The sequence below is a fragment of the Cherax quadricarinatus genome, chromosome 11 (assembly GCF_038502225.1).
Source record: "Cherax quadricarinatus isolate ZL_2023a chromosome 11, ASM3850222v1, whole genome shotgun sequence".
NCBI classification, from domain to species: Eukaryota; Metazoa; Arthropoda; class Malacostraca; order Decapoda; family Parastacidae; genus Cherax; species Cherax quadricarinatus.
In genome coordinates, this window is record NC_091302.1 from 4,292,993 (window position 1) to 4,318,853 (window position 25,861).

Consider the following 25,861-nt stretch of genomic DNA (forward strand, 5'->3'; position numbering starts at 1 on the left):
GCTGTGTAGGCAGGTAAGGCAATGATGCTTGTTATGTCATGTTTGAGACATGTTTTAATAAGTATAACAAAGGAGATGTTAACATTTAACCCTCTAACTGTTTTAGTTGTATACTATATACATCTTACGAGCCAGTATGTTTGACGTATATATACGTACTCAAAAATTCTAGCGGCTTCAAATCGAGCGGGAGAAAGCTGGTAGGCCCACATATGAGAGAATGGATCTCTGTGGTACAATAGTAGCTACGACAACCCAACTCCAGGTGATTTTTTAGTGGCAGGAAACGGAAAAAGAAAATGGAACGAAATAACAAAAATAGTCCACCACCTTGAAGCCTTGTTGGACTGGAGGTGCAGCCAGTGGCCACCCATGGCCCTCCAGAATTACAACTACAGATGCCAATAACAAAATCCCCCCAACAAACACAGAATACAACCTCATTCATATTTGCTAATATACAGGGCCTTTTAAGCTATCCGCCAACAACAAAATACCTTTTATCAGTGGACATCTAGAGGAGTCTAATGCAATGTTTGCAGCCTTCACAGAGACTCACACAAAAGATCACTTTGACAGTGAAATATGGGTAAGTGGTTACAACCTTTTTAGATGCAACAGAATGAACAGGCAACAAGGGGGGGGGTTGGCCTGTATGTCAAAGAGTCCGTCATCTGCAAGGAGTTGCTGAACACCACAAATGAGGTAGTTGAAGTTCTGTCAATAAAGATCGAGAACCAAAATCTATCTCAGTAGTAGTACCAGTTCCTAGTAACCAGTTACCAGTAACCAGTGTACCAGTAGATGACTCACTACCAACCGTCTGTGTGAATCACTGACTGTTATTCATATTGCTGCTGACCATAGCAGGATTTCAAACACCCCTCACCCTATAGGCACTTGTGAGTCAGTCGAAGATAGGGAGTAGAGAGAGACAGGTCGGCTGTTGGCGCTTCCCATACTTCCTGTTATATATTATACGTACTAACCAGCCTACATGAGTATTTTTACCCCATCCACGTAATCGAAACCCACATGACAAATTGGTGCCACCTTTTGTGGGCTTAGCAGGTTTTTATAGATCTTTCATTGCCAATTTTTCTTCCATAGCTGCTCCTCTAACTGAGTTGCTTAAGAAAGATGCTCCTTTTGTTTGGACCTTCCGTCAAGAAAGAGCATTCCAAACTCTAAAAGAAACGCTAACATCTGCTCCAATTTTGAAATTTCCAGATTTTTCTAAGCCCTTCTATTCGACAACTGATGCTAGTTCTATTGGCATAGGTGCCGTACTAGCTCAGAAGACTGATGGCAAGTACAACGCAGTTGCATTTGCTAGCCGAGTCCTTACAAAGGCTGAACGTAATTATACAGTAACTGAGCAAGAAGCTTTAGCAATAGTATGGTCTTTAACCCTTTCAGGGTCCGTCCCGTAGATCTACGGCTTTACGGTGAGTGTCCAAACCGTAGATCTACGCCATGAGCTCAGCTCACTCTAATAAACTGTGAGTGGTACATTTGGGCCTAGATATGAGAGAATACATCTATGTGGTATGTGTGCACCACATAAAACAGATCCTGCAGCACACTGTGTATAATGAGAGAAAAAAACTGAAATCATGATTTTTCGATTGAAACAGCAACTTTGCAGTGTTTTTTCGTATGTTTTTTATAGTTGTATTTGCGATTTCTTGGTCTCATTTGATAGAATGGAAGACATATTACAGAAATAGAGATGATTTTGATTGGTTTTAACACTGGAAATGGCTTGAAACTGAGCTCAAAGTAGCGGAAATGTTAAATTTTTACCGATATTCAAGAGTAAACAAACGACCTCACACGTCTAATACACGTCAGCTGGTGGGTCTAATATACATTCACAAATATGGTGATGATATTTATACAATTATTACAGTATTGCATAACAGTAAATCTTCTATTTTTTGGTGTGAATAAAAATTCATTATGTGAATAAAAAATCAAAATGGAATTTATTTGTAAAGCCTCAAAACATAACTAATGAACAGAGGAAATGTTAGTTTAGTGCCAGGAATGCCTACATTGTTTATTCTGGACCCTATTTTGAAATTGGAATATTTTGAACTTTGTGTTAAATTGGCCAAATTAACAATTTCCGATCACTTTATTTTGTAGTTGAAACAGTTGACTTGGCGATTTCTTGTGCTCAATCGATAGAATGGAAGTAATACTAGTGAAATAGCTAAGAATTTGGTTGATTGGAATAATGTAATTGGCCTAAAATGGGAGTCAAAGTCGGCAAAATCGCCGATTCGTAAATATCGCTGACACATCAAAATTCGCGAGAGCATAATTTCGTCAATTTTCCACCAAATTTCATACTTTTTGTTTTATTACCTTCACAAAAAGATTCTCTACGATTTCATAAGAAAAAATAACAAATTTTTTTTTTGAAAATTCTTGGACACTGGTGCGTGACTCCAGATTTGGGCCTTGGACCCTGAAAGGGTTAAAGCACTTCCGAGACATTATTTATCAGTACTCTGTTCATGTCTTGACAGACCATGCTCCACTGATACCTTTATTCCAGAACAAACAACCTACTGGAAGGTTAGCCAGATGGACCTTGACTATCCAAGAGTTCAATCCCACCTTTGAACACTTACCTGGCAAGTCAAATGTAGTCGCAGATGCCTTATCGCGACATGTTAGTATAGTAACTGCAGACCCTCCATTTAGTGCTGAGGATGTAAAGAATGCTCAACGAACAGATCCCATGTGGTCTGGTGTGATTCGATTCCTGCTCCAGGAAGATCTTATTCTGACTGTGAAGCCACCAGCACCCATCAGTGACTTTGTCATGAACCAGGAATTACTGTATCGAACAGCCAAGTTGGGTACTCCTAGCAGAAGAGTTTGCCAGTTAGCAATTCCACAGTCACTAGTGAATGTAGCCTTACAGCTAGTTCACGATGTACCAGGTGTTGCGCACCCTGGTATGGATCGTTCAGTAAAACAAGCCAGATTGAAATACTTTTGGCCTCATATGGCAACTGATATTTCTGAGTATGTTAAGAAATGTAATGTCTGCATGCAACATAAAGGTAATGCTAATGGTCCTAATCCAATCCAAGTGTATCCAACTACTAGCGAACCGTGGGAAAGAGTTGCGCTAGATCTGTTAACTAATTTCCAATGTTCCCTCCAGGGCAACAAACATCTGTGTGTTATGGTAGACCCTTTCACCAGATATTGAGAGTTAGTCCCTATTGCAGATAAGACTGCAGAGACAGTAGCTAAAGTGTTTAAAGAACACATTATCTGCAGGTATACCACCCCTAAGTCCCTAGTAACAGATAATGGAGGTGAATTCTGTAATGAGATTCTTGAAAATTTGTGTACCTTGTACAAGATCTCTAAATCCACCATTGTTCCTCATCATCCTGCCAGCAATGGGTTAGCAGAACAAACCAATAAGTACTTGATGTCTTGAGAGCCACTATCAATCCCAACAGTGAAACTTGGGATGAAGTTATACCTGATGTGCAGTGTGCTATAAATTCTGCTTACAATGTTTCTATAGGTGACACTCCACATTATGCATTGTACGGTGTAGATAAACGTTTGCCTTATGAGTTGCTGTATTCTAATCCGAAACCAAATTACAACCCTGATGATTTCATAACTCGTACCAGCTTAGCTCAAAGTGTTTTTAGAAGAATCCGTGAAACACTTCATAAATCAACAGCAGAATTTACAAGAGTCGCAAACACTCGAGCAAAGCCATCCAAAACCAAAGTAGGTTCGAGAGTTATGGTGACTAACTTTAACAAAACGTCTGCAATGCCTAAGCTTGATCAAAAGTTTGTTGGTCCTTATCGAGTAGTTGAACATATCACTGGAAATAAATATAAGGTTAGAGAAATTAGTACTGGTCAGTATAAAGAATCACATTTAGATCATATGAAGTTAGTATGTGATGATAATGATGTTCCAACCCAGACTAATGTGACAGACTCTGACAATCCTCCTGATCCTGTACTCTCTACCTCTGATACTCAGACGATCAACCTGAGTGTCGTTATTCCCTACGTACACGACAGGTATTGAGAAATCCTCAAGTATCATTTGTTACTACCAATTCAGATTTGCCTCAAATACAGCATGAGTTAGCCAGTGCAACAGAGTTTGATCCTCCCAGAGATGACACCCATTCTGCATATGTCAATCTCACCCTAGCAGAGTTGGGGTTAAATGTAAATAACCTGTATAGATGAATAATTACAGTATCAACTTATCAGTATTCAAGAATTTTTTTTTTGTGTTCACGTTCTCTCCGAATTCTGAGAGTTAACAGTCTAGATTTGAGTGCACCGAATCTGCCTTTCTATTAAACACTTCTTTCTTTGTATATATTCCTTCCTCAGAATCCGTAGATCACATGAATACAGATCGATCGATCAAATTTTTTTTTATCACTTCTATTGTGTAATCCCAATGTTGAGTCTCATTCGATGAGTTGTGCTATATCATACCTTGTAATGCGTTATAGTTTTATTACAGTTTCAATTACGTAAGCTTCCATTCCAATATTCTACTTATGTATGTTATAATGTTCAATTGTTGTGTACTTTGACATTGTATAGAATCAGCCCAAGCCGTACACCTGCCGTCTCTAGTTTGTATTAGTTGTATGTCGGGACGACATATGTTAGCGTCGCCGAGCTCTCAGTAGTAGTACCAGTTCCTAGTAACCAGTTAGCAGTAACCAGTGTACCAGTAGATGACTCACTACCAACCGTCTGTGTGAATCACTGACTGTTATTCATATTGCTGCTGACCATAGCAGGATTTCAAACACCCCTCACCCTATAGGCACTTGTGAGTCAGTCAAAGATAGGGAGTAGAGAGAGACAGGTCGGCTGTTGGCGCTTCCCATACTTCCCATTATATATTATATGTACTAACCAGCCTACGTGAGTATTTTTACCCCATCCATGTAATCGAAACCCACATGACACCTAGTCATTGTGGTTGTATATAAGCCACCAGATGCAACCTCCCAACAGTTCAAGGAACAGCTACTTAAAATTGATTACTGTCTGGAAAACCTTCCAGCTCCATCCCCAAACATCTTACTGCTTGGTGATTTCAACCTAAGGCATACAAAATGGAAAAATGTAGCAAATAATGTTATAGCTGAAACAATCCCCGGAGGTAGCGCAGATGAAAGGTCACACACACATGAGCTACTAAGCCTCTGCGAAAAACACACCTAGAAACCACACTTGACCTTATCTTCACAAATAATGAGGACCTGATAAGAGACATAAGAATATAAAAAACGACTAATTCCGATCACAACCTAATCGAAGTCCAGACGTACATGCATAGGGGTCCTGATCAGCAGAATGCATGTACCTGTAAAGGTGTCTTCACAAAATACAACTTCAACAACAAGAACATCAACTGGGACCAGGTAAACCATGTCCTAAACGAAACATGTTAAGAAGATACCTTAAATGACATGGATCCAAACCAGTGCCTTGAAAGGATCAACTTCCTGGCAGCTGAAGCATGTTCTAGGCATATTCCCCTAAGAAAGAAGAAGAGCAGGAGTAAACTGGAGAGAGAAAGACGCTCCCTCTACATAAGACGACAAAGAGTCACTGAGCTCCTCAGGAGTGCTAGAATATCTGATACACAAAAGAAGGCGCTGACCAGGGAAGTGGAAACTATCGAACTTAAGTTAAATGACTCTTACAGGAACCAGGAGAGACAGGAGGAGCTTAAAGCTATTAGTGAAATTGAAAGAAATTCAAAATATTTCTTTTCATATGCCAAAAACAAGGCAAATACCACATCTAGTATCGGGCCCTTGCTCAGACAGGATGGGACTTACACAGATGACAACAAGGAAATGAGTGAAATATTGAAATTCCAGTACGATTCTGTGTTTAGTGAACCACTAATCAGTCTGAGGATCGACGACCCAAATGATTTCTTCATGAATGAGCCTCAAAACTCCATAAATGTATGCCAGATTTCCGACATTACCCTAACTCCGATAGATTTCGAAAAAGCCATTGACAGCATGCCCATGCACTCAGCCCCGGGCCCAGACTTGTGGAACTCTGTTTTCATTAAGAACTGTAAGAAACCCCTCTCGCGTGCCCTAAGTACACTATGGAGGAGGAGCTTGGACATGGGTGAAATTCCACAGTCACTTAAAACAACGGATATAGCCCCAATCCATAAAGGTGGCAGCAAAGCATTAGCTAAGAACTATAGACCAATAGCTCTGATGTCCCACATCATAGAAATCTTTGAAAGAGTGCTAAGAAGCAGGATTACAAATCACCTGGATTCCCAAAATCTGCACAATCCAGGGCAACATGGGTTCAGGGCAGGTCGCTCCTGCCTCTCACAACTACTGGATCACTATGATATGGCCTTGGATGCACTGGAAGAAAATCAGAATGCAGATGTAATATACACAGACTTTGCAAAAGCATTTGACAAATGCGATCATGGCGTAATAGCCCATAAAATACGTGCTAAAGGAATAACTGGGAAAGTGGGGAGATGGATCTTCAACTTCCTAACAAATCGAACACAAAGAGTAGTGGTCAACAGAGTTAAATCGGAGGCTGCCATAGTGAAGAGCTCTGTTCCACAAGGCACAGTACTCACCCCCATCTTATTCCTCATCCTCATATCAGACATAGACAGAGATATACATCACAGCACCATATCATCCTTTGCAGATGATACTAGGATCTGCATGAGGCTGTCATCTGCTGAGGATGCGGTTAACCTCCAAGAAGATATAAACAAAGTTTTCCAGTGGGCAACGGTAAACAATATGATGTTCAATGAGGATAAATTCTGGAGGAGATAATAACTAGAACAGAGTATACTACAGACTCTGGCCATACAATAGAGGGGAAAAATAATATAAGGGACAAGGGAGTAGTAATGTCTGAGGATCTCACTTTCAAGGATCTAACATTATAGCTGAATATATATCAGTGTTAGCATTTAAAGAATCTAGAAATGCTAGAAAGTCATATTGTTTTCGTAGAAATCTAACGTTGTAGCTGAATATCAGTGTTAGCATTGAAAGAATCTAGGAGTGCTAGGAAGTCATTATAATGCTTTCTCAGGGATCTAATGACAATTGTAGCTGAATATTGATAAGCATGTGTTCTTGGTGGTGCTCAGAACAACTATGTAATATAGACAGTTATTATCAGAGAAGCATTGCTTAACATTTTGGTATGATAGGGGAAATATATCAGGGTCTGTGTCAGCTTTTATGAACTGTAAAATGGGATTAGGAAAGTGATGGATGAGGTAGAGGTGTAAGTAGTTAATTACTAGTGATATGAGCAGTGGAGTGAGGAGAGAATAACATCTTAGCTGGTATGACTATAAATGACAAAACTAAATCAGTTATGAAAATAAATTTTGCAAATAAATTTGCAAATATGAAAATAAATTTTGCAAATTTGTGGAGGTTGACTGTAGATGGCATAAAGTACAGTAAACCCTTAGTTTGGATTCAGAAATAATAAAAGCACAAATGACGTTATCACACACATGCTAGAACTAATATATACCGCACTTGAAAAGAAAGAAGTCCCACTGGGCATTTTCATTGATTTACGTAAAGCTTTCGATACAGTCGACCATGAACTACTGTACTCCAAATTAATGCACTATGGTATCAGAGGCCACTCCCTCAACTACCTAAAGTCATACCTTAGTAACAGAACTCAATATGTGTATCCAAATGATGCAAACTCCTCCACCCAACCAATCACAGTAGGAGTCCCACAAGGAAGTGTCCTTGGAGCACTCCTCTTTCTCATCTACATCAATGATCTACCGAATGCATCACAGCTACTCAAACCCACATTATTTGCAGATGACACTACATATGTATTTTCCCACCCAAACGCAGTCATACTAGCAAACACAGTCAATGCTGAATTACAGAAAATATATGCATCACTAGTGAGGCCTCATTTAGATTATGCTGCTCAGTTTTGGTTCCCTTACTACAGGATGGATATAGACTCAGAGAACATACAGAGAATTTTTTTTTATTATCACACTGGCCGATTCCCACCAAGGCAGGGTGGCCCGAAAAAGAAAAACTTTCACCATCATTCACTCCATCACTGTCTTGCCAGAAGGGTGCTTTACACTACAGTTTTTAAACTGCAACATTAACACCCCTCCTTCAGAGTGCAGGCACTGTACTTCCCATCTCCAGGACTCAAGTCCGGCCTGCCGGTTTCCCTGAACCCCTTCATAAATATTACTTTGCTCACACTCCAACAGCATGTCAAATATTAAAAACCATTTGTCTCCATTCACTCCTATCAAAAGAATGACTAAAATTATTTACTATGTAAGGAACCTCCCGTATGAAGATAGACTTAAAGCCTTAAATCTCCACTCTCTGGAGAGGCGTAGAATGAGGGGAGATGTCATTGAAGTGTATAAGTGGATGACGGGCATAAACAAGGGAGATATTAATAAAGTACTGAGGGTGTCAAACCAGGTAAGAACCAGAAATAATGGATTTAAGTTGGATAAATTTAGATTTAGAAAGGACATAGGTAAGTACTGGTTTTCTAACAGAGTTGTAGATGCGTGGAACAGTCTTCCCAGTGGGGTGATAGAGGCTAGGACCTTGGGTAGCTTTAAGAAGAGACTGGACAAATATATGAGTGGGAGGGGCTGGGTTTGAATGGTGTCATTGGGTACGGGAGTTATTTCTTGGGTAGCTTTAGGTAGAGGTCTTTTTGATAAGGACCTGCCTCGCATGAGGCAGTCGGCCTTCTGCAGTGTTCCTACATTCTTATGTTCTTATCTGTCTGGATGATGACTAACAAACTTACCCTGAACACTGATAAACCTATTTCATTCAGTTTGGAAACAAGGCTGCAAATGATTCAATTAGCATTACGCTAAATGGATCATCAGTCACAAGACTCACAGAGGGAAAATTCGTAGGTATCCACCTTGACAGTAGTCTTAAGTTTTGGACACACACACAACAAATCACCAAGAAAATCTACAAGACTGTAGGCATACTATCAAAGATAAGGTACTACGTTCCACAATCAGCTCTCCTCACACTGTACCATTCGCTCATATACCCTTATCTTACATATGGAATTTGTGCATGGGGATCAACAAGATCCGATCACCTAAAACCCCTAATAACCCAGCAAAACGCAGCAGTAAGAATGATAACAAATTCCCACTCCCGCCAGCATACTCCACCAATTTTTAAAAGTCTGAATCTGCTTACCATTAAGAACATCCATACTTATTCATGTGCCTACTACATACATAGAACAATACACGCAAATATAAACCCCCCACTCAAACTTTTCCTCACCAACCTAAACAGGACACATGACCACAACACAAGACACAGATCTCTTTTTGATATACCTCATGTCCATATCACACTGTGTAAAAACTCTATGCACATAAAGGGCCCCAAAATATGGAATTCATTACCAGAAGATATTAAAGTAACCCAGTCTGAAAATCAATTTAAGACTCTTCTCAAAAGCCACTTAATCACTCTAGACTAAATGCTAAATACAGTGGACCCCCGCATACCGTTGGCATCACATACCGTTTATTCCGCATACCGCTCACTTTAATCGCAAAAATTTTGCCTCGCATACCACTCAAAAACCCGCTCACCGCTGTTCGTCCGAGATGCGTCCAATGTGCGCCTTAGCCAGCCTCACATGTTCCGCCGATGGCATTGTTTACCAGCCAGCCTCCGCGGTAGCATCCAAGCATACAATCGTAACATTTCGTATTATTACAGTGTTTTTGGTGATTTTATCTGGAAAATAAGTGACCATGGGCCCCAAGAAAGCTTCTAGTGCCAACCCTACAGCAATAAGGGTGAGAATTACAATAGAGATGAAGAAAAAGATCATTGATAAGTATGAAAGTGGAGTGCGTGTCTCCGAGCTGGCCAGGTTGTAAAATAAACCCCAATCAACCATCGCTACTATTGGTGGTACAGCTGCTGCTGCTGCTGCACTGTCAGCTGCTGCTGCTGCTGTAGCATCGTCTGCTGCTGCTGTAGCATCGTCTGCTGCTGCTGTAGCATCGTCTGCTGCTGCTGTAGCACTGTCAGCTGCTGCTGCTGCTGTAGCATCGTCTGCTGCTGCTGTAGCATCATCTGCTGCTGCTGTAGCATCGTCTGCTGCTGCTGCTGTAGCATCGTCTGCTGCTGCTGTAGCATCGTCTGCTGCTGCTGTAGCATTGTCTGCTGCTGCTGTAGCACTGTTGTTGGTGTGGCTTATTGAGAATATACCAAGAAACAATTAACCCCAGAGGATTTGCCACCCAGGATAACCCAAAAAAGTCAGTGTCATCGAAGACTGTCTAACTTATTTCCATTGGGGTCCTTAATCTTGTCTCCCAGGATGCAACCCACACCAGTCGACTAACACCCAGGTGAACAGGGAAAAATGCCTGGAACTAGTGCTCATATTGGTGAATTTAAAGCCAGCAAAGGTTGGTTTGAGAGATTTAAGAATCGTAGTGACATACACAGTGTGATAAGGCATGTTCTGGAAGAAAATACCAAACAGGACCTACAGTACTCAGGAGGAAAAGGCACTCCCAGGACACAGTGTCTCATCAGTCATTGCTGCATCTTCAATAAAGGTAAGTGTCATTTATTCTTCATTTAGTAGACTAGTACATGCACAATATATACTGTGCATGTACTACTCTACTATTGTGCATGTATCCTTCTCTTTGTGTGTAGGAAAATGTATATTTCATGTGATAAAAAATTTTTTTCATACTTTTGGGTGTCTTGCACAGATTAATTTGATTTCCATTATTTCTTATGGGTAAAATTCATTCGCATACCGATTATTTCGCATACCAATGAGCCCTCTTGCATGGATTAAAATTGGTATGCGGGGGTCCACTGTACTCAGTATACATTTACTCACCTATGTACTCCCACATCATAACTGAAACAATCACATTGAACCTTTTATCCATTGTTGACAGGAATATAATTGAATCATTGTTTTTCACAAAAGCATTTGAGAATATAAATACGTATATCTTTGTATTATACAAATTTTGATTCATTTATACAGGTCTCCCTCAACATTCATGAGGGTTAGGGGATCAAGAGCCTCGCGAATGTTGAAAAATCGCGAATGTTTGGTGCCCCAAAATATTGTAGGGAAATATAATACAATACTGCTTCCTTAACTTGTTGAACCATGAACAATCATAAAATACATGAAAATGTCGTAAATTGTACTAAATACATACATGTTATGGTTTAATAACATCTTTCTTTCTTTCAACACACTGGCCATATCCCACCAAGGCAGGGTTGCCCAAAAAGAAAAACGAAAGTTTCTCTTTTAAATTTAGTAATTTATACGGGAGAAGGGGTTACTAGCCCCTTGCTCCCGGCATTTTAGTCGCCTCTTACAACACGCATGGCTTACGGAGGAAGAATTCTGTTCCACTTCCCCATGGAGATAAGAGGAAATAAACGAGAACAAGAACTAGAAAGAAAATAGAAGAATACCCAGAGGGGTGTGTATATATATGCTTGTACGTGTATGTGTAGCGTGACCTAAGTGCAAGTAGAAGTAGCAAGACATACCTGAAATCTTGCATGTTTATGAGACAGACAAAAAACACCAGCAATCCTACCATCATGTAAAACAATTACAGGTTTTCGTTGTACACTCACTTGGCAGGATGGTAGTACCTCCCTGGGCAGTTGCTGTTTACCAACCTACTACCTAGGATTTAATAACATGTATCTTATTAAACACCACTGCCTCCACCAATGCCTCCACCACTTCCTCAACCACTGCGAGTCCCTACTACCCTCCATCTGACCCTGCAACTGGCAGCCAGCCTTCCCACCACTCAGTGTGGTAAGTGTTTTGTTTGTTCATTATTTGCTATTAAACTACAGTACGTATAAATACTGTAATGTAAACACATTCATGACTGCATATTGGAATGGCTATTTGGACAGGTATTGGACGATGACATCATGTGTTTACTCTTGAACACAGCAAAGAATCAAACATTTCTGCTACTGCTAATAATAACAATAGTAATAATAATAATAATAATAATAATAATAAATGCGATAGAATTGAAGAAGGAAATTGTACAAAAATACGAGGGAGTGGTTGACACATCGTCACTGAGGTTTTTTTTATGCTGGAGTGAGCATTTGTCTCCGTGCTCTTCCAAACATTTCATAATAATTCACTGTGTTTGGTGCTTGTAGATTGAGTGCGACTGGAGTGGTAGAGGCAGTGGTTGAGGAAGCAGTTGAGGCAGTGGGTGAGGCAGTGGGTGAGGCAGTGGTTGAGGCAGTGGTTGAGGCAGTGGTTGAGGCTGCGATTGAGGCACTGGTAGAGGCAGCGGTTTAGGCAGGGGTTGAGGCAGCGGTTGAGGTAATAGTGGAGGCAGCAGTTGAGGCAGTGGTATATAATAACATGTTATAAATAATAATAATACATATTATTAACATTTATTATTATTATTATTATTATTAACATGTATGTTATTAAATACCACTGCCTCAACCACTGCCTCATCCGCTGTCTCACCCACTGCCTTACCCACTGCCTCACCCTCTGCCTCAGCTGCTGCCTCACCCATTGCCTCAACCGCTGTCTCACCCACTGCCTCAACTGCTGCCTCGCCCACTGCCTTACCCACTGCCTCAACCGCTTCCTCAACCACTGCCTCACCCACTGCCTCAACCACTGCCTCTGCTTTTTCACCCACTGCCTCACCCACTGCCTCGCCCACTGCCTCACCCACTGCCTCAGCCACTGCCTCACCCGCTGTCTCACCCACTGCCTCCCCCACTGCCTCACCCACTGCCTCACCCACTGCCTCAACTGCTTCCTCAACCACTGCCTCAACCACTCCAGTCGCACTCAATCTACAAGCACCAAACACAATGAATTATTGTGAAATGTTTGGAAGAGCACGGAGACTAATGCTCACTCCAGCATAAAGAAAGCCACACTGACGATGTGTCAACCACTCCCTCGCATTTTTGTACAATTTCCTTCTTCAATTCTATCGCATTTATTATTATTATTATTATTACCATTGTTATTATTAGCAGTAGCAGAAATGTTTGATTCTTTGCTGTGTTCAAGAGTAAACACATGATGTCACCGTCCAATACCTGTCCAAATAGCCATTCCAATATGCAGTCATGAACATAAGAACATAAGAAAGGAGGAACACTGCAGCAGGCCTGTTGGCCCATACTAGGCAGGTCCTTTACAATTCATCCCACTAACAAACATTTGACCAACCCAATTTTCAATGCTACCCAAGAAATAAGCTCTGATGTGCAATCCCACTCAAATCCAACCCCTCCCACTCATGTACTTATCCAACCTAAATTTGAAACTACCCAAAATCCTAGCCTCAATAACCCAACTAGGTAGACTGTTCCACTCATCAACTACCCTATTTCCAAACCAATACTTTCCTATGTCCTTTCTAAATCTAAACTTATCTAATTTAAATCCATTACTGCGGGTTCTCTCTTGGAGAGATATCCTCAAGACCTTGTTAATATCCCCTTTATTAATACCTATCTTCCACTTATACACTTCGATCAGGTCTCCCCTCATTCTTCGTCTAACAAGTGAATGTAACTTAAGAGTCTTCAATCTTTCATCATAAGGAAGATTTCTAATGCTATGTATTAATTTAGTCATCCTACGCTGAATGTTTTCTAACGAATTTATGTCCATTCTGTAATATGGAGACCAGAATTGAGCTGCATAATCTAGGTGAGGCCTTACTAATGATGTATAAAGCTGCAGTATGACCTCTGGATTTCTGTTGCTTACACTTCTTGATATAAATCCCAGTAATCTATTTGCCTTATTATGTACGCTTAGGCATTGCTGTCTTGGTTTAAGGTTGCTGCTTATCATAACCCCCAAGTCCTTTTCGCAATCTGTATGGCTAAGTTCTACATTATTTAACTTATAAGTGCTAGGGTTATGGACACTCCCGAGCTTCAGAACCTTGCATTTATCTACATTGAACTGCATCTGCCACTTTTCTGACCAAGAGTAGAGTTTGTCTAAATTATTTATACTGTAGTTTAATAGCAAATAATGAGCAAACAAAACACTCGCCACACTGGTGGGAGGGCTGGCTGCCAGTTGCAGGGGTCGGAGGGAGGGTAGTAGGGACTCGCAGGTGGCGGGAAACTTAAATATGATTTGGCGGCTGGAAATTTGGAGGCTGGGAATTTGGCAGTTGGGAATTCGCGAATGTGTGAAGCCCGCGAAAGTTGAAAACGCGAATGTTGAAGGAGACCTGTAATTAATATTCTACTGTACAACTATGAAATAATTACTTTCCTACTGTACAACTATGATATACTATTTCTTAGTATTAAGTAGAATGTAAGCCAATAATGTTAAGTTGGCCTTTAATACCAAGGCATAATAGAGGCTCTCTTTGCATTGCATCCCACTATTGTATATACACAATCTCAATGTACTGTTTGCAAAGACATTAAATATTTTTTTTTTTTTCAACATGTCGGCCGTCTCCCACCGAGGCAGGGTGACCCAAAAAAAGAAAGAAAATCCCCAAAAAGAAAATACTTTCATCATCATTCAACACTTTCACCACACTCACACATTATCACTGTTTTTGCAGACGTGCTCAGAATACAACAGTTTAGAAGCATGTACATATAAAGATACACAACATATCCCTCCAAACTGCCAATATCCCAAACCCCTCCTTTAAAGTGCAGGCATTGTACTTCCCATTTCCAGGACTCAAGTCCGACTATATGAAAATAACCGGTTTCCCTGAATCCCTTCACTAAATATTACCCTGCTCACACTCCAACAGATCGTCAGGTCCCAAGTACCATTCGTCTCCATTCACTCCTATCTAACACGCTCATGCACGCTTGCTGGAAGTCCAAGCCCCTCGCCCACAAAACCTCCTTTACCCCCTCCCCCCAAACCTTTCGAGGACGACCCCTACCCTGCCTTCCTTCCCCTATAGATTTATATGCTTTCCATGTCATTCTACTTTGATCCCATTCTCTCTAAATCACCAAACCACCTCAACAACCCCTTTTCTTCCCTCTGACTAATACTTTTATTAACTCCACACCTTCTCCTAATTTCCACACTCCAAATTTTCTGCATAATATTTACACCACACATTGCCCTTAAACAGGACATCTCCACTGCCTCCAACCGTCTCCTCGTTGCTGCATTTACCACCCAAGCTTCACACCCATATAAGAGTGTTGGTAATACTATACTTTCATACATTCCCTCCTTTGCCTCCATAGATATCGTTTTTTGACTCCACATATACCTCAATGCACCACTCACCTTTTTTCCCTCATCAATTCTATGATTAACCTCATCCTTCATAAATCCACCTGCCGACATGTCAACTCCCAAGTATCTGAAAACATTCACTTCTTCCATACTCCTCCCTAATTTGATATCCAATTTTTCTTTATCTAAATCATTTGATACTCTCATCACCTTACTCTTTTCTATGAACATAAGAACATAAGAATGTAGGAACACTGCAGAAGGCCTACTGGCCCATGCGAGGCAGGTCCTTATCAAAACGACAACTACCTAGAGCTACTCAAGAAACAACTCCAGCACCCCCCAACACCAATCAAACCCAGCCCCTCCCACTCATATATTTGTCCAGTCTCTTCTTAAAGCTACCCAAGGTCCTAGCCTCTATCACCCCACTGGGAAGACTGTTCCACGCATCTACAACTCTGTTAGAAAACCAGTACTTACCTATGTCCTTTCTAAATCTAAATTTATCCAACTTAAATCCATTATTCCTGGTTCTTACCTGGTTCGACACCCTCAGTACTTTATTAATGTCTCCCTTGTTTATGCCCGTCATCCACTTATACACTTCAATGATATCTCCCCTCATTCTACGCCTCTCCAGAGAGTGGAGATTTAAGGCTTTAAGTCTATCTTCATACGGGAGGTTCCTTACACAGTAAATCATTTTAGTCATTCTTCTCTGTATGTTCTCTAATGAGTCTATGTCCATCCTGTAGTAAGGGGACCAAAACTGAGCAGCATAGTCTAAATGAGGCCTCACTAGTGATGTATAGAGCTGTAAAATAACTTTTGGACTTCTGTTACTTATACTTCTTGAGATAAATCCAAGTAATCTGTTGGCCTTGATGCGCACACTGAGGCACTGCTGTCTTGGCTTTAGATTTCTGCTTACCATGACTCCCAAGTCTTTTTCACATTCTGTATGACCAAGCTCTACTTCACCTAGATTATAGCTTCGAGGGTTATTTTCATTACCAAGGGCAAGTACCTTACACTTATCCACATTAAACTTCATCTGCCATTTCTCAGACCAAGACATTAATTTGTTCAAATCGTCCTGGAGTTCATTGATATCCTCCTCAGAGTGAATTATACGGCCTATCTTTGTATCATCAGCAAACTTACTCATGTCACTAGTAATCCCTTCATCAAGGTCATTAATGTAAATTATGAACAAGAGAGGGCCTAAAACTGATCCTTGTGGAACGCCACTAGTGACTAATCCCCATTCAGATTTCACTCCATTAATGGTAACTCTCTGCTTTCTATGTTCACTTTCAACTTTCTACCTTTACACACATTCCCAAACTCATCCACTAACCTCTGCAATTTTTCTTTAGAATCTCCCATAAGCACAGTATCATCAGCAAAAAGTAACTGTGTCAATTCCCATTTTGAATTTGATTCCCCAAAATGTAATCCCACCCTCTCCCGAACACCCTAGCATTTACTTCCTTTACAACCCCATCTATAAATATATTAAACAAGCATGGTGACATTACACATCCCTGTCTAAGACCTACTTTTACCGGAAAGTAGTCTCCCTCTCTTCTACACACCCTAACCTGAGCCTCACTATCATCATAAAAACTATTTACAGCATTTAATAACTTACCACCTATTCCATATACTTGTAACATCTGCCACATTGCTCCTCTATCCACTCTATCATATGCCTTTTCTAAATCCATAAATGCAATAAAAACTTCCCTACCTTTATCTAAATACTGCTCACATACATGCTTCAATGTAAACACTTGATCTACACATCCCCTACCCACTCTGAAACCTCCTTGCTCATCCGCAATCCTACATTCTGTCTTACCTCTAATTCTTTCAATTATAACCCTTCCGTAAACTTTTCTTGGTATACTCAGTAAACTTATTCCTCTATAATTTTTACAATCTCTTTTGTCCCCTTTCCCTTTATATAAAGGGACTATACATGCTCTCTGCCAATCCCTAGGTACCTTCCCCTCTTTCATACATTTATTAAACAAAAGTACCAACCACTCCAACACTATATCCCCCCCTGCTTTTAACATTTCTGTCATGATCCCATCAGTCCCAGCTGCTGTACCCCCTTTCATTCTACGTAATGCCTCTCATACCTCCCCCACACTTACATTCTGCTCTTCCTCACTCCTAAAAGATGGTATACCTCCCTGACCAGTGCATGAAATTACCGCCTCTCTTTCTTCCTCAACATTTAAAAGTTCCTCAAAATATTCTCGCCATCTACCTAATACCTCCATCTCCCCATCTACTAACTCCCCTACTCTGTTTTTAACTGACAAATCCATACTTTCCCTAGGCTTTCTTAACTTGTTTAACTCACTCCAAAATTTTTTCTTATTTTCATTAAAATTTCTTGACAGTGCCTCTCCCACTCTATCATCTGCTCTCCTTTTGCACTCTCTCACCACTCTCTTCACCTTTCTTTTACTCTCCATATACTCTGCTCTTCTTATAACACTTCTGCTTTGTAAAAACCTCTCATAAGCTACCTTTTTCTCTTTTATCACACCCTTTACTTCATCATTCCACCAATCACTCCTCTTTCCTCCTTCTCCCACCCTCCTATAACCACAAACTTCTGCCCCACATTCTAATACTGCATTTTTAAAACTATTCCAACCCTCTTCAACCCCCCCACTACTCATCTTTGCACTAGCCCACCTTTCTGCTAATAGTCGCTTATATTTCACCCGAACTTCCTCCTCCCTTAGTTTATACATTTTCACCTCCCTCTTACTTGTTGTTACCACCTTCCTATTTTCCCATCTACCTCTGACTCTAACTGTAGCTACAACTAAATAATGATCCGATATATCAGTTGCCCCTCTATAAACATGTACATCCTGGAGCCTATCCATCAACCTTTTATCCACCAATACATAATCTAATAAACTACTTTCATTATGTGCTACATCATACCTTGTATATTTATTTATCCTCTTTTTCATAAAATATGTATTACTTATTACCAAACCTCTTTCTACACATAGCTCAATTAAAGGCTCCCCATTCACATTTACCCCTGGCACCCCAAATTTACCTACTACTCCCTCCATAACATTTTTACCCACTTTAGCATTGAAATCCCCAACCACCATTACTCTCACACTTGATTCAAAACTCCCCTCGCATTCACTCAACATTTCCCAAAATCTCTCTCTCCTCTACACTTCTCTCTTCTCCAGGTGCATACACATTTATTATAACCCACTTTTCACATCCAATCTTTATTTTACTCCACATAATCCTTGAATTAATACATTTATAGTCCCTCTTTTCCTCCCATAGCTTATCCTTCAACATTATTGCTACTCCTTCTTTAGTTTTAACTCTGTTTGAAACCCATGACCTAATCCCTTTTATTCCTCTCCATTGAAACTCTCCCACCCCCTTCAGCTTTGTTTCACTTAAAGCCAGGACATCCAGCTTCTTCTCATTCATAACATCCACAATCATCTCTTTCTTATCATTTGCACAACATCCACGCACATTCAGACTTCCCACTTTGACAATTTTCTTCTTCTTATTCTTTTTAGTAATCTTTACAGGAAAAGGGGTTACTAGCCCATTGTTCCCGGCATTTTAGTTGACTTTTACAACTCACATGGCTTACAGAGGAAAGATTCTTATTCCACTTCCCCATGGATATAAAAGGAAAAGCAATAAGACCAAGAACTATTAAGATAAAATCAAAGAAAACTCAGATGAGTGTGTATAAATAAATGTGTACATGTATGTGTATGTGTGGACCTTGGAAATATGTACAGAACAAGATTGGCTGGACCAGTTGATTAGGAAACAGTGGACAACGTCCATAGTTTATGAAAATATTGGCTATTTTTACTATCACAACAAAATAATCTCATCTCTGTCCACAATTTTCATTACCAGCCATCTGCTCACTTCTCCCATTAGTCCATTATATGAAGGGTTTACTGTAATAAACAATAGTATATGGTACTATATGTATTCTTTGTAGGAGTTGGTGGAGTGAGTGCTTCATCAGCAGCATGGATGAATGAGCAAGCAGCAGAGGACAGACACACACTTCCTGAAGATGATGACTCCTTGGATGATGCCAACAAGGGCACAGAAGAACAGCTTAAGCATCAAATTCTTGAAGCAGCTCTGCCATTTGTTCACTCACGTGGATGGTCGCAAGATGCTATTGCTCAGGGTAAGCTATTGTTTATATATATTCTCATGCATACTGTCTCTGTTAATGCAGAACAACCACTGCGAAAAGAATAGTGAACTTCCAAGCACTTTCGTGATTTTTCACATTATCAAGGAACAGTTTCTTGATAATTTGAGAAATCACGAAAGCACGTAGAAGGTCACTGTTTTTTCCACAGTGGTTGTTCTGCATATTGTGATATCACCTGTTTACTGCAATCTTATTGCATCTCTCTTAAAGTGTCTGCATCAAGGGCAGCAGTATACATCTATAGTACAACTAGGTGTCGATTAATGCGAATAATGAATCCTGTGAAGTGGTCGCACTATTGAAATTATGTGCAATTTTTGCACACAATTTGAAGAGTTTGGGGGGGAACTAGCATTAATTAATTCTGAACTAAATTGAAATTAGTACTATTCAAACTCTCGCATTAATTGAGACCTGTGCAATATATACACCAACAGGTATTCAGTATATCTCATTATATATGTATAATTTAAAACTGATATTTTTGGATTAAGTATTCTTGACTGGTCATGTACAAGTGTCATGCTGCTTTAATGAATTGTGTAACCACTTGTTATTAAACCTAATAAATCAGTCTTTGTAAGCTGACTTATCACATTAATTCTCTTCACAGTCACACAGATAACTTACTAACAAGCAAGTTGTGTTCTGGGCAGTCCAAGTTGTTTGAAACTTGGACACTAATTTCCTATAGACAAGAATAATACTGTGTGTCAATTTTGTAAAAACATAAGATTTTAAAAAATATTATTTTTAATATTAATTCCTTTTGAATCCTCATTTGCAAGTTCAGTTGTTTGTAACTGGCATTCAAAAATTTGGAACTTTCCCTATGTACAGTATTTATTACAGTGGAACCTCAAATATCGAACTTAATCCGTTCCAGGAGCTAGTTCTAAATTCGAAAAGTCTGAAAATCGAAGCAATATTTCTCATAAGAAATAATGGAAATACAATTAATCTGTTACAGAAACCCAAAAATATTCACAAAAAGTACATTTTATAGAGATTAATTACAGTTTTACATACACACTACGAATACTATAGTGTTCAATTATGTATAAAAATATAAAATAACATTTTTACTTACCTCTATTGAAGATTGGTGATGACATCTGGAAGATAGGGAGGAGGAGAGAGGGAGTTGGGGTTAGTGTTTGGAAGGAGAATCCCCCTCTGTTAGGACTTCAGGTAAAGCCATCTCTGGGGGTACTTCCCTTCTCTGTCTTTTAATGCCACTAGGACCAGCTTGAGAGTCACTGGACCCCTGTCTCACAAAATAACTGTCCACAGTCCTCTGTTTCTGGCTCCTCTTTAACATTTCCCTAAAATGGGACATGGTTCTGTCACTGAACTGGTTCCAGGAATTTTCTGTACCAGATCGGCATGCAATTTCCTTGCTTTTTTGCAAATAATCGTCTCTGAAACACTATCACCTGCCATCTCTTTATCCTTGATCCACACCAGCAACAACTTCTCAACCTCTTCAACTATTTGTGGTCTTGTCTTGGTTAGCATATTAACACCTTTCGCAACATCAGCTTCCTTGATTTGCTCTTTCTTTGCCAGGATAGAACCGATGATTGACTTGTTTTTCCCATACATCCTGGCAAGCTCAGCAAGTCTCACACCACTCGCATACTTCTGTATTATTTCCTTCTTCACATCTATGGTGTTTCTCATTTTTTTTTACGACAGGGGTACCACTAGCAAGTTTCTTTGGGCCCATGGTAGCTTATTTCACAGTCCCACAAGCACTAAACACAATGAAATAATCGTAAAATGTTTGAATGAGAGTGCAGGTTAGTGTTCACTCAAGCATCAACAAAGCCAGACTGGCTCACGGCGCCTGCGCAGGGATGCGGACAGAGTGGGCTGGCGGACAGGTCCAGTACCCGGTGGTCCGAAAATACGGGCGTGTTCGATAATAGGGACAAAGTTGGTTCGAAAAAAGGGTTCTGTTTTTGAAAAGTTCGATAAGTGATACGTTCGAAATTTGAGGTTCCACTGTATTAAGAACGAATGTCACTGTTGGTTCCAGTGAAAACAATATCCTGTGATGCCGTTACTGGTAGTTACTGTCATAGTGCAACTTATCCACAGGCGATTATGTTTAATCATCATTAATGTAAAAATAAGGGAACATAAAAGAGGAGATTACAGAGTTTTGATTGGTAGAATAAAGAAATGGCTTACTGGAGGAAGCAGCACGGTAAGTGCTACACCTATTGCAAATTTAAAAAAGTTATTTACATATAACCTGCACATAGGAGAAAGAAACTTTATAACAACGTTTCAAAGTGTCTTGGAGTAGTTAATGGTCCATGTCGGACCAAAACATCATAAAGTTTCTCTGTCCTAGTGCGGGTTATTTGTGTATTATTCCAGTCAAGATATGCTCCTGTGTTCTTTAATAAAATTATATGACCGACTAAATACTGTACCAAAGATTGGACACTACAAACTTAACTCTGCTTTTGTAGCTACAGATAGGTAACTACAAGTGGGAACTAGTAAATGCAGTACAATAAACTGTCCTAATAATAATGAGATACAAGAAACTCTCATCATCTTCAGTATGCTCACTTAGTAAGCTAATTTTATCCTATATATAGCATACATTTCAATCTTAAAACATTAGTTGCTGTATGACCCCTATGGGTTTACCACTTCCCCCCACAAATACAGTTATAATAGGACATTCAATTCAGTCTTATCTGAGAGACTGATCGTAATATTGGCTTTATAATATGTTGCTGTGTACTGTACGTTATGTTGCTATGGACTGTACAATATGTTGCTATGTACTGTACAATATGTTGCAGTGTACTGTGCAATATGTTGCTATGTACTGTACAGTATGTTGCTATGTACTGTACAATATGTTGCTGTGTACTGTACAATATGTTGCTGTGTACTGTGCAATATGTTGCTATGTACTGTACAATATGTTGCTGTGTACTGTACAATATGTTGCTGTGTACTGTACAATATGTTGCTGCATACTGTACAATATGTTGCTGTGTACTGTACAATATGTTGCTGTGTACTGTACAATATGTTGCTATGTACTGTACAATATGTTGCTGTGTACTGTACAATATGTTGCTATGTACTGTACAATATGTTGCTGTGTACTGTACAATATGTTGCTGTGTACTGTACAATATGTTGCTGTGTACTGTACAATATGTTGCTGTGTACTGTACAATATGTACTGTACAATATGTTGCTGTGTACTGTACAATATGTTGCTATGTACTGTACAATATGTTGCTGTGTACTGTACAATATGTTGCTATGTACTGTACAATATGTTGCTGTGTACTGTACAATATGTTGCTGCATACTGTACAATATGTTGCTGTGTACTGTACAATATGTTGCTGTGTACTGTACAGTTTGTTGCTGTGTACTGTACAATATGTTGCTGTGTACTGTACAGTATGTTGCTGTGTACTGTACAATACATTGCTGTGTACTGTACAATATGTTGCTGTGTACTGTACAATATGTTGCTGTGTACTGTACAATACGTTGCTATGTACTGTACAATATGTTGCTGTGTACTGTACAATATGTTGCTGTGTACTGTACAGTTTGTTGCTGTGTACTGTACAATATGTTGCTGTGTACTGTACAGTTTGTTGCTGTGTACTGTACAATATGTTGCTGTGTACTGTACAGTATGTTGCTGTGTACTGTACAATATGTTGCTGTGTACTGTACAATATGTTGCTGTGTACTGTACAATACATTGCTGTGTACTGTACAGTATGTTGCTGTGTACTGTACAATATGTTGCTGTGTACTGTACAATACATTGCTGTGTACTGTACAGTATGTTGCTGTGTACTGTACAATATGTTGCTGTGTACTGTACAATATGTTGCTATGTACTGTACAATATGTTGCTATGTACTGTACAATATGTTGCTGTGTACTGTACAATATGTTGCTATGTACTGTACAATATGTTGCTATGTACTGTACAATATGTTGCTATGTACTGTACAATATGTTGCTGTGTACTGTACAGTTTGTTGCTCTGTACTGTACAATATGTTGCTGTGTACTGTACAATATGTTGCTATGTACTGTACAATATGTTGCTGTGTACTGTACAGTTTGTTGCTCTGTACTGTACAATATGTTGCTGTGTACTGTACAATATGTTGCTATGTACTGTACAATATGTTACTGTGTACTGTACAATATGTTGCTGTGTACTGTACAATACATTGCTGTGTACTGTACAGTATGTTGCTGTGTACTATACAGCATGTTGCTGTGTACTGTACAATATGTTGCTGTGTACTTTACAATAGTAGGTAGTAGGTTGGTAGACAGCAACCGCCCAGGGAGGTACTACCGTCCTGCCAAGTGAGTGTAAAACGGAAGCCTGTAATTGCTTTACACGAATGTGTCTTTTTTCTGTCTCATAAACATGCAAGATTGCAGGTACTTCTTGCTACTTCTACTTACACTTAGGTCACACTACACATTCATGTACAAGCATATATATACACACCCCTCTGGGTTTTCTTCTATTTTTCTCACTAGTTCTAGTTCTCGTTTATTTCCTCTTACCTCCATGGGGAAGTTGAACAGAATTCTTCCTCCGTAAGCCATGTGTGTCGTAAGAGGCAACTAAAATGCCGGGAGCAAGGGGCTAGTAATTCCTTCTCCTGTATATATCACTAAATTTAAAAGGAGGAACTTTCATTTTTCCTTTTGGGCCACCCCACCTCAGTGGGATATGGCTGGTGCGTTGAAAGAAAGAATATACATGTATATATATATATATATAATAATAATATATATATATATATATATATATATATATATATATATATATATATATATATATACACACACACATATACACACACACACACACCTACCATCCAACTTACGACCTGCTCGACATACGTTCACTCGACTTACGACCGTGCATCTGGTAGCTGGGCTGGGCTGGGCCGGCTGATGCACACCGCTGTACAATATTTGACAATGCTCGCGGCGGCAATGTGTCATGCAGACAGCATCAGTTTGAGTAACCCTGCCCTATCAGCAGCATCATACTGTATTAACTGTACTAACTGGACAGTAAATTTCAACATGGCCCCTAAGATGAAGTCTGAATCTTGCACTGGAGATTGTGGCAAGAAAGGCTCTTACTCACGAACTCTCTATTTGTTTTCACTGTTGCACATAAACCTGTCTGTATCTGTCTGCCTGTATATCTGTCTGTCTATCTCTGTGTGTCTGTTTATCTGTCTGTCTACTAGTGTGTCTGTCTTTCTGTCTACCTGTGTGTTTTTCTGTCTACCTGTGTGTCTTTCTGTCTACCTGTGCATCTGTCTTTCTGTCTACCTGTGCGTCTTTATGTCTACCTGTGTCTTTATGCCTACCTGTGTGTCTTTATGTCTACCTGTGTGTCTGTCTTTCTGTCTACCTGTGTGTCTTTCTGTCTACCTGTGTCTGTCTTTCTGTCTACCTGTGTGTCTTTCTGTCTACCTGTGTCTGTCTTTATGTCTACCTGTGCCTGGCTTTATGTCTACCTGTGTCTGTCTGTGTCTACCCGTATGTCTGTCTGTCTACCTGTGTGTCTGTCTTTCTGTCTACCTGTGTGTCTGTCTTTGTCTGCTTGTCTGTCTCAGAGCCACTCATTAAGAGTGTATTTGGTCTTGAAGACGCCATATTAATAATGATAATAACAATAATAATCACTGAGGCGCATTAAATGTGTATAAAACATTAATATAGACATTTTGCTTAATCCATCTATGATTTTTTTTCAAAATTATATAATAAACATGCTACATAACATATAAATTAACAAATATGAGAGGTTTTTCTGGTCGGCTTGACAGTGAACAGGAAACGTTCGTGTCCGGGCTGGTAACAACAACAACAACAACATTTGTTTACATAACTCATGAACATTCTACATTCTCATTCTCTCTCTCATTTATTCATTTAATCTTGTCTACTCACCTCTCACTCTACATTAAAACTACAGATATTTTAAGGTAAGTAATGAGTGGACACGATTATTATATTATAGCTTAATAATAATAATATTAATATTAGTACATATGTATTATTGTAATAATAATGATTATTAATATTATTATTAATTTAGGGCACTTGAGTACAGATCCACTGTATAGCACTTTGTCTGGATTTTTTGGGTTATCCTAGATAA

At 39.6% G+C, this 25,861-nt stretch overlaps 1 protein-coding gene across 6 annotated transcripts in view; it reads left to right on the forward strand.

Annotated features, from left to right (window-relative positions):
- The window catches only part of LOC128687651 (ubiquinone biosynthesis protein COQ9, mitochondrial), a 181,334-nt gene that overhangs the window by 56,212 nt on the left and 99,261 nt on the right, over positions 1-25,861 (forward strand). For 4 of the 6 annotated variants that reach the window (XM_070083925.1, XM_070083924.1, XM_070083921.1 and 1 more), the window contains exons 2-3: positions 11,766-11,948; positions 19,423-19,620. In XM_070083925.1, the coding sequence (XP_069940026.1) occupies positions 11,858-11,948; positions 19,423-19,620 (289 nt within the window). In that variant the 5' untranslated portion in view covers positions 11,766-11,857. Of the gene's footprint in view, positions 1-11,755; positions 11,949-19,422; positions 19,621-25,861 lie in introns of those variants that run through there. The other 2 variants (XM_070083922.1, XM_053775220.1) reach the window with 2 other exon arrangements.